This window comes from Xiphias gladius, chromosome 17, assembly GCF_016859285.1.
Source record: "Xiphias gladius isolate SHS-SW01 ecotype Sanya breed wild chromosome 17, ASM1685928v1, whole genome shotgun sequence".
Lineage (NCBI taxonomy): Eukaryota > Metazoa > Chordata > Actinopteri > Istiophoriformes > Xiphiidae > Xiphias > Xiphias gladius.
The window spans coordinates 578,429-588,875 of NC_053416.1; the positions used below are offsets into that span (position 1 = coordinate 578,429).

The 10,447-nt window shown below is 48.1% G+C and overlaps 1 protein-coding gene across 1 annotated transcript; it reads left to right on the forward strand.

The window, feature by feature from the left end:
- The first annotated feature begins 304 nt into the window (after positions 1-304).
- fam53c (family with sequence similarity 53 member C) lies at positions 305-9,425 on the forward strand. The gene is made up of 4 exons (XM_040150410.1): positions 305-424; positions 3,458-3,515; positions 3,985-5,003; positions 6,136-9,425. The coding sequence occupies exons 2-4, from the start codon at positions 3,509-3,511 to the stop codon at positions 6,436-6,438; spliced, it is 1,329 nt and encodes a 442-aa protein (XP_040006344.1). The 5' UTR covers positions 305-424; positions 3,458-3,508; the 3' UTR covers positions 6,439-9,425.
- The last annotated feature ends 1,022 nt before the right edge of the window (positions 9,426-10,447 follow it).

Below are 10,447 nucleotides of genomic sequence, written 5' to 3' on the forward strand. Positions count from 1 at the left end.
CTGGCTCGGCTGCTTCACTGATCACTCACATGCATCTCCCTCCTCTCCAGGTGCGTTGCCGGGGGCAACAGCTGACTGACAATGTCCTTGTGAGAGTGGGTGGGGCTACCTGGCCCTGAGTTGGTAAGGAGGAGGAGGAGTCTCAGCCACCCCGCCCCCTCCCCCCTCTCCTCCTCCTGCGACGGACCAAACAGACGGACGCACAGACGGGCGTGGCTCTCCCCTCCCTCCTCTTCCTCCTCCTCCTCCCCTCTCCTCCCCATTGTCTCCCCCTCCTCCCCCCACCTCCTCCCCGCCTCCCCATCCCGCGTCCCCCCTCCGCCTCCCCGTCCCCTGCCACCATGCTGTGGTCACGCTGCTGGTGGAGAGCCTGAGGAAGCAGACTCTGGAAGGCGACCCCGCTCAGCCGGGGGACTTCTACCTGGTGAGTCCCTCACACCTGCAGCCTCACCCGCTTTCCGCCTGTTACAGAGTCGCCGAGGCCCATTTCCACGCGTCACTTCAAGCATCCCGCATCAGATAAAATCCAGATCAGATTGAAGACTCTGTAATTCACGCTCTCAGATCTGCATCCGCGTTGGTCAGTAAATCGGGGTCGGACCTCCTCCGGTCCAGAAGGAGGTGGTAATTCACCTGAAACTGTTTGGTGACCGACAGAACACCGGGTCAGTCGGCGGTTGAACTGATCAGGGAAGAGTCCTACCTGACGGGTAACCCACAAAAATGATGTGTAAAAAGGGTAAAAAAACCAATGCACAGGGATCGATGGGCACGAGTGAAAATGAACTGAACGCGTGTGGGCAACATGGAGGCTCAGCTTTTTAAACATCTAAACCAGAATCATTTTGTACAGATACAGATATGTGAACAGATGATGACCACAAACCACAAGAAGGGTTTGCTAAATTGGACCCGTGCAGGAGTCTGGCTCAGGGATCAGATAAAATCCAGATGATCGTATGTGTAGAAACATCTGGAGCTGTTTCTCCTTGTTGCTTTAATGAGACCGAACAACGGATCGTTTCAGTGAAACTTCAGCTGCTATTTTCACGAAGGCAGAGGAGACAGACCGAGGACATGTGAAGAAAATCAGACAGTGGGTGGATATTTCCACAAGGTTTCTCTGTGGGCGGACGAAAGATTACAGATGTGTGCTGGAGAGACGGATGCATTTACACCTTTTCAACATCTGGACGCCATGAGTGACGAACCTCCTCCAGAGCTGGTTAGAACACTTAGGTTTCAATCCGTCTTGAACGTGTCTTGGATGAGTTCACACTGAGCTTCTCACAGATCAGACAGATGCAGTATCTGATCCACCCAGGACACAAGAAGAGACTCAGAGTAAATGGGGCCAAAATTCCCTTCAGTCCGGTTTTTACTCCTCCGAGCTGAACCGAGCTCAGTTCACATTTTCTGTTGTTTGTATGTTGTTGATTTGTTTCTTCTTTTTTCTCATGACTCCTTCACTCTCCTCATCAGAGGTCAAGTATTTTTGTTCTTTATCTCTTTTATCTTTTGATCAAGCTTCTTGGACCCGGATCCTGATCTGAGTGCTTTAATATAACCTGCTGATCCAGAGTCTGTTTCCCTACATGTTGATTAAACCTGTATCTGACACATTGAAATAACAGCTGCAGAAACTCAATCTGACCCGAGCCGTTTGATCCAAACACTGAAGCTCCTGATTCAAAACTAGAGAGTCGATGGGTTTGAATCATCGATCGGAGATTGAGAGAAGTTTTTCTGGAGAAGGATTTAAAATGAAGGGATCCTCTAGAGAGGAGCCGTCGGAACTACGGACACGCTCCGATTGTACAGCGGTGTTACGGAGCGGAGCCTCTTCACTCCCAGACGATCTTCGGCCGAGTTCAGACGACGACGCGTTTCATTTCGTTCTGGCGTCGAGTTACCGACAGAACCGACATTAACCGGCGAAGCTGATGTGACCTGAGGCTGAGAAGCCGCCGCTGAAGGTTTCCACTCTCGGCTTTGATAAAGAAGAGGAGAGAGAGCGGATCCGTTAACGACAGAGTTCAGCAAATTTAGTCAACTCAGGTGTTGGAACAGCATCAATCACTGGTGTAATAAATATTTTCTCACATTCGAAACTCTAATTTTCACTCTCATATGCAGTGAAGTGCTGGCTGTCGAGTGCAGTAACGAAACAGTAGAGTTCAGTAAAGGACGTGAATGGGCTTCATTTGAATGAATAGTAATCCATTAAAATATAGCTGGATTAGATTGATGGTGATCCTTAGGGTCGGCTCGAGAGACCTCTGGTTTAATCACAGTTTCCTAGAGCCCATAGTCCCGTCATTAAATGTCATGTACCGTCCGACCAACAGTTCAAACCCGGAAACACTTGGTTTCCTATAAGGTAGGACAAGGAAGAGCAGAAAATGCTCACGTTTGAGAACCTGGAACCATCAAATATTTGGAATTATTGCTTGAAGAACTACTTAAACAATTAATCGATTATCAAAATAGTTGTTTTCTGTCAGTCTACTAATTTATTAATCGACTAATCGTTGCGGCTTTACTTTGTCCTGAGATCAAACAGAATATTGTTAACGGACTAGCAGACATTTTAGGACATCCTCTGACTCGGACTTGTCTCGGCCTCATTTGTTAGTCTTTGGTCTCGACCGGGTCCGGTTTGTAAGTCCAGGTTTCCACCAAGCATCCTAACTTTTAGAGCTGAAACAAATGACCTAAATAATGTTGCCGAATAATTTTCTATTGACTGACCAGTCGCTGTAGCTCCACGCTCACCAGAGCTTTTCAAAACGAAGCGACAAAGTGCTTTGTGGATTTCACCTTCTTCTTGTTTCTTGCTGTTGGAAGAGTTTGATAGTGATGATGATGATGATGATGATGTTGTGGAGCAGGCTGAAGAAAGGGAATGAAAAGCACAAAGCCATGACTACTGGAGGAATCAAATGCATGACACCGGTGGTGGCAGTCAGAGACGGGAAGAACGTCTGCGGTGTAACTCCGCCAGACCGCCTCTAGTGTGGACAACAGATTCAGGCTTTTATGTTGAAGTGTTCTCAGCAGGTGTTAAGTGACGGACACCGTGGGTTTGATTAGCTCAGGTGAGCTAGTTAGCTAGCTCTTTAACCAGCCTCCTCCTCTGGGAGTTGAAGTCAGAGCTGAGGCTGCACTTCTCTCAAATGTCCACTAGATGATGCTCCAAGAAAAAGCTCGTTCAAGTTAACTTCCTCTTCCATCAGTCTTTAGTAAAGTCAAGGCAAATGAGTGCGATCGTCTTTATGTTTTTAAAAAAAGGATTATTTTTTTTGTTTTTAAAAACTACAGCTCCCACGAGTTTCAGATAAAATGTCAAAACATTTTAGGGGCTTGGTACAACACAACACGTGCACTTTAATCCTGGCATTAGTAGTAAAATAAGACGTGTTGAAGCTCAGCTTGTCTCTGTGTTTTTGTCCTTCAGTCCCTGCTGGACCCGAAAACCCTCACAGAGTGCTGGCCCCCAGATGGCTTGATGCCTGGTGAGTGTCTGGTGTTTTGTTCAAAGTAAGTCAATGATACGTGGAAGGATTACCTGGGATTTGCTCTAAATAAGGAAGAAATGCACCAGGAATTTAGCATTTCACCTCCATAAGGTTGAGTCAGATCACAAACAGAAAGGTCCTGACTTCTGGTCTCTAGTACAGGTAGGACTCCAAAAGCGCTGGATCCTACATTTCCCATAAGGCAACTCAGCAGCGATAGTTCCAGAAACCTCGAAACATGACCGGCATTTACGATAATTAAATGAAATAAATGTGCAAATAAATAGATCATGTGAAGGTCATGTGATGTCTGACCTTTTAACCGGTAAACGTTAAATTTGCTCATCAACATAATCAAACGAGTCGTATCTTGTCCTTTAAACGGAGCAACCCTTAAAGAAGAGAATATGATGACATCACCACCCTAAATATCACATGACCTCTAACTGTGTTCGTGTGTCCTCAGAGAGCAGCTACTGGCAGCTCTGCCCTCCCTCCAAGTCCGGCCTGCAGGGGGGGTTACTGAGCTCTAGTTTCCCCCCCGGCCCCGTGCCCCTGGTGCCCCCAGATGCTCACCTGCAGGAGGGGGTCGACCCCCTGGACGGGACCCCCTCTCAGCCGCAGCAGCACCGGCCCCTGGCGCCCAGCACCTCAGCGTCCGAGCTGTCCCTCCCGGGAGCGGCGGCGGCGGCGGCGGCACCTCCCGGCCCTGGGCCCCCTCCCCCTCCTCCCCCACCTCCCAAACGCCACTGCCGTTCGCTGTCGGTGCCCGAGGACCTGTCGCGCTGTCGCTACACCTGGCGGCCCAGCGCCTCAAGGGTCTGGACTCCCGTCAGTCGCCAGCAGTGCCACGGGGGAGCTGGGGGAGGGGTAACAGGCGGGGGGGCAGGGATGGGAGGAGGGGGTGTAGGGGCAGGTGCGGCAGGGGGAGGAGCCTGTCCTCTCCGTGCCCCCAGCTCCTCTCTGAACTCGTCGCTGCACTCCTCGTCCAGCCCCACCTTCTTCAGCCTGGCGCTGTCTCCGGACTCGCCGCTGCCCTGGAGCTTCCCCTGGGACCCCAGTGAGGCGGCCGCGGGGGGAGGAGCCTGCTGCTGCTTCTTCCCCTCCCCCTCCTCCTGCTCCTCCTCTCCCTCTCCCCTCCACCCGCCTCCCCCTCCCCAGAGGCGTTTCTCTCTCTCCCCCGTGCTCATCAGAGACTCGGCAGCCTCCACCTTCCTGCCGCCGCCTCCTGTGCCGAGCCAAGCGGCGGCGCCTCCTCCGGGCTGCTCCGCCGTGGCCGGAGCGACCACGGGGGGCCCGGTGCCCGCCTCGCCCTCTTCGGCCTGCAGCACGCCGTCGTCTCTGCGCCGCAGCCTGCCGCCGCAGCTGCCGCGCTGCCACTCGCAGCCCTGCGACCTGCTGCTGCTCAAACCAGGTCTGAAGAGACGCCGAGACCCCGACAGACCCTGCGCCCGACCCGTCCTCGACTTCACCAAGATGACTCAGGTACTGCAGAAAATACATCAACGAGTTTGTTAGCAATTCTTTCTTTACGTTGTTTATTGAGCAACGCCAAAAAGCTCTGGTTACAGTTTCTGCGTTCTTCACCGTTAACTGAACATCTTTGGGTTCTTGACTGTTGGTTGGACTTTGTGAGTAATTGATATAATCAGATAAATGATTAACAGATCAATCAGTGACGGAAACAATTTGTCAGTTGCAGTTCTAGACTTCTGAAAATGAGTAATGCTAATGGCGAGGAGAAGTGTTGTCAGGTGTCATACTAGTAAGAAACCGCATCCCAGTGTAAAGTTTCATGTTTCATCTGAGGCCAGAGACTCTCATCGAGTTCATTTGCCTCGAATGCACCGTCGCAGCCACGACGTTCGCGTCTGGTAGGAATTTTAAGTGCAGGCTGATTCACGCACCCGGTCCGCTGTCTCTGGGGGGGAAAGGCCATGTCAAAATAAATCTCTCAACTGACTCGTGATCATGTTGATGGGAATATACAGCGATCAACCGCTTATATGGATCAAAAAGCTTGAATCACTTCTATACAAATGCCGTTGACATCATTTGCTGACAGTAATCAAGCGGTCCTCTTACAGTGGGTCTTTTCCTACAATTTCCAACTGTTGTAGCCTCCTGCTGCAGGTTGTCATATGCTCAGACTCTCTTCTTTCTTACTTGTACGAGGCTTTTGCACCGCCACAGTGAGTAACGACCGTCCCCGTCTGCTCGCGTTGTGGGACTCTGCCAATCCCATCCCTAATGCTAAGGTTACTCTTTAGAACATCACCGTATTTTGGGATATTTAGAACCTGTACATTTTTATGGTCTTACGCCGCAGCGTATTGATTTAAGGATCCCTAAGATTTGTTCCTTTTAAAGAATTGCGATCAAGACACATACTGCGCGGAACAGTTTACGGTGTAAAAATCAGGGTCAGAGCTCTCTCCGGCGGACGATAGGGACCAGAGACAGTTACTACATGACCTCAAACCTGGTTCAGGTATTTCTGCACCGACATTTACTGACTTATTGGTGGACATACACACCGATAGCGATATACTCTGCAATCTGGTATCAGCTGTTTCCAGGTTTTTTGTTATCGACGATCTTCCTGTCGTCCCCGCAGACCCGCAGCATCGACCCGCAGTGTCTGGAGCGCGGCGGCGGCAGGCTGGCCTGCGGAGGAGACGTCTGCATGGGCATGGAGCCCTTCATGGGCGACTTCCGGGGCTCCTGCTCTCCGGCCGAGTGCCTGGGCAGGACCAGCATCGGGCCGCTGAGCGAGAGCGACGAGGAGTGCCGCGAGGACGACGACGACGACGAGGACGACGACAGGGAGGAGGAAGCCGACGAGCGAGAGGCAGCACAGCAGGCGGTGTTTGAGAGGGATTGTACAGAACTCGACTTGAACTTAATAGAAGAAAACTGACGTATTTGTAAATGGAAGGCTGTTCTCTGTTTCGGTTTTTTAATTTCGTTTTCTTTCGAAATGCTCCGAACCCCTCGCCCCTTCCTGGACCACCATCACGTCAACACTCTGCGCCTCCTTGCCACCAATCAGCAAGGCTCTCAGGAACAACACCTCTCATTTGATGAGCTGGCGTAAAGGAAGCCGACTGACGACAACAGTGATGATCTGACTACCGCCGTTAAAGACTCAGCGCTGTGGCTTCACTTGGAATCCTCCTGGCTGCTTTTTAACTGCTGTTTGTTTTTAAAACGAGGATCTCTTAGAGAGCAACTCTGGTCGCCTGTGATGAGAGGAAACCTCGACACTCTGAATCCCAGTCAGCACAGTTGGTCCTCCTGAGTATTTAACAGGGAAATCGCTCCTGCATCTGACCTTCACTTACCTCTAAAAACACGATTCCCAGTTTGAACCTGCCACCTTCAGGCTAAAGCCCCAACAAGCCATTGTTCAGGTATGTGAAGCCCAGATGCAGAGTTTTCCCACGTTTGGGACTGGACTCAGACTGTCCAGGTGTCCCTCAGCGTCCCTGCTTCTTGGCGTCCAGGTGTCTTCCAGCACACAGCGGCTGAGTCTCTGTAACACACTACGGTCTGATGAGGCTTTCGCCGCACTGCAGCGCCAACCTGAAACATCATCACCACGCCCGTCACACGCCCCGCACCAAAACACAAACCGAGACACCAGAGCGCCTGCTTCGAAGAGCGGCTTTAATCTGCAGTCAGGATACAAAGGGTCAGTTCACCCAAGTCAGAAAAAACACATTTCCCCTCTTCCTCTTTGGAAGTAAACAGAAAAAAAGTTTATCTCAAAAAAACAAAGACGTTGTTTCCAAAGTAACAAAACTAATTTCTACATTCAATTCACTTGTGTGGAAGAGGTCTTCTGCCTAACTGGTTAGATAATTGTGTCTCCTTTTTTTGTGTTTTTCTCAAATCAGTGTTAATGACTAAAAACTATTAGTTGACAATTTCCCTTTTTTTTTACCTTTTGGAAACCAGAACTATGACGAGATGCCCATTTGTTTCGTCTTGTACATCATCGTTTAGTTTTTATTCGTCGGTGAAAAATGTAGAACATTTCATCGTCCTTCTCATTTTCAAAGTTTACTTTTTATTTAGCTTTAGTCTTGTTTCTGTTTTGGAAGAAAGATCGTTAATCTACTTTTTTCGTCACAGTTTTCGTTGCTGAAATTAACACAGCAAACAAACATCATATTGGCCATTATTGAGTAATAGGATGTCTAGATGCCATTTTGAACACAACATGATCACATCCCACTTTAGACTTTAAAAATGTTATTATTTTACACATAGATACTGTACATAAGCAACAAAACCCCCTCTTCAAAAAGACGGGGGAAAAATGAGGCTACTTTCATGACGGTCGGGCAGGTTCAAGGATCCGATTGGCTGTTTCTAGTCAGTCAATACACACGGTTTTAGTTTGTTTGGTTGTTTTTGGTCCAAGTTTTGATACGTGTGTCTCTTAGTTTTCTGCCTCCATCTCAACACAACGGAGGTGAAAGTATTCAGCGGCGACGTCTCTCTCTCAGACACGGCGCGTTTCAGAGATACGTGACCGTCTGGATTTTTGGGTATTAAACCGCTGAGCTGTTGCCCTCCCCGGGTCTTAGATCTAGTCTTTGGGATTTGTTGACAACAGGAGATATGAAGAAAATGTTCATCAGTAATTCAGTGTCCTGATTTTTTGACCAATTGACAGTTCTCAAAAAGAAATAAATCTCTGAATAGAGAGATGTTTTACTCGACATCGAAATATACTTTAGTTTTTGCCTCAATGTGATTTTGAACATGTCAATCAAAGTCAAGACGTTGCTACGATATTTATCATGACATTAATAGTTTGACCAGAATCAATAGTCTTTTATTGGCACAGCTCTATTTATGACAACGCGTACATGAAACACAAAGTGGTTTCAAGACTGAAACTCACCCATCACTGCTGCTGATAAACCACACACACACCTGTATAAACTCTACCTGTAACAGTCGTGTGACCTTGGCATTGTGATGCGTTCAGGTTTGCTGGTGCTTTGTGGTGTCGTCCCATCAGGCCTCACTGAGGGCAGGTAGCCACTGATGCTGTTGTTCACCTGAGTGTTCACACATTCCTGTCACACACCTGTCACTGAAAAACACGACAAAAACTCACCCTGAATCTGTGTGTGTGTGTGTGTGTGTGTGTGTGTGTGTGTGTGTGTGTGTGTGTGTGTGTTTTGGTTTCATAAAAAGAGTAATGGCACTGACATCTTGAATCCCGCTGGTGGTCATGTGACTTGTGTCCAGATTAAATCCAGATTGTGTCCTGATAAAGTTGATCCATACTAACTCCTGACAGTCTGTAGACACGTGCATTAACTCACAGGAAACATTTTAGTCTTCACTTCTGAACTAAACTGTCACGACTTCTGCGCTCATACAAGTGTGTCCATCCAAATTTAGCACAAACTTTAACCAAATAGCCACAAAAATTGGCAAAAGAAAATGCAAATTATTGCACATTCCATCCATTACTGTTGTGTGAATATTAGGAGTCGGTTCATTGAGATCAGCAGCTGGTGGAGCCGATTCTCCAGTCGCTGCCATTGAACCACCACAGAAGAAGAGGACGCAGCGAGACGAGGTCACTAAGAGAAGCTCCGGTCGAAGCTCGGACGATAGAGAACCGTGTGGAGAACGTGATGGAAATCTGACGTTTCTGCTGGTGTCGTGTGTTAATGTGAGGACGGTTCCGGTCCGAATAACGTGCTCACACTGCAGAGAAACAACCCGAATTTCTGACTTGCCTGAAATCCAACTGTCTGACAGACAGATGACCTCATGACCTCGAGCTAAACGTCAGATACAGCAGACCTGGCAGAAATTTGCCTGATTGTTAAATTAGTCGTGGTCCAGTTCCGGGTTAAATTCTGGGCTGAACGGCACGGTGCATCTCTGGTCAGTTTAGATGCTAGAGCTGCTGCGGTACCTCGGTTTCAGTTGTCCTATCAGTGCTGCTACACCTAAATTATATTCTACTTTGAGAAATGTAAACGCGAACGAACGCGGTCAGAAGCAGTCGGTGGTTTTAATTGTTAAATATTGTATGAACGTGAGCACGTGCACAGTCTGAAACTGGGGAAATCTGATCAAAGAAAAAGTCAACGAGATTATGAATCCCAACATTCAGAGCTATCTGTCATAGTGTTAGAGAAGTGTTTAATCGAATTTCACTCTGCTTTGGCTGCATTTACACCCGATCTGGATTTAATCTTGATAATGAGAACGCGCAGAACCGCAAGACGTGAATGTGGCAGAAAAGTCAACTGAAAAACAGCTGCAAGTTGTTATGCGTTTTTCTTCCCTCCAGTTTTCAGTTGAAACCCACAAAAAAGAACAAAAACTGCACATTTAAAGTCCCTGAACATTTTACAGTGTTTCACAGTTTCACTGAGCATCTGTGCTTTTGATAACAGCTGCACTGCTGCGTAAAGGATCACATGGCTTGTTTTACATATTCAAGATTTTGTACTGAGAATCATACTTCACATTCCTGCTGATCATTTCAAATCAGATCGACTTCCTTTCTTCTGTACAACCAGTTTGTTTCCGCACCTGCAGCCTGCAGTGAGATAATCCATCACAGTCAGTGTTCAGGAGGTTTTATTTTAGTTTTTGTCAAAGTTACTGTGTTGTCGTCACATGGTGATACACCTGAAAACAAACCTGTCACAGACGTCTCTTTATCGATGCGTCTCAGTGATCATAGCTGCTGAAAAAGCATCCAAGGGCGATGTTAGAAACTCAAATCCAGAAGACAATCAGGTGAACAGGAACATTACAAAACATATATGCACACAGTGTCCCTGTAACACACAGACAGACAGAGTGTCCCTATAACACACAAAAACAGACAGTGTCCCTGTAACACACACAAACAGTGTCCTAGTAACACACAGACACAGTGT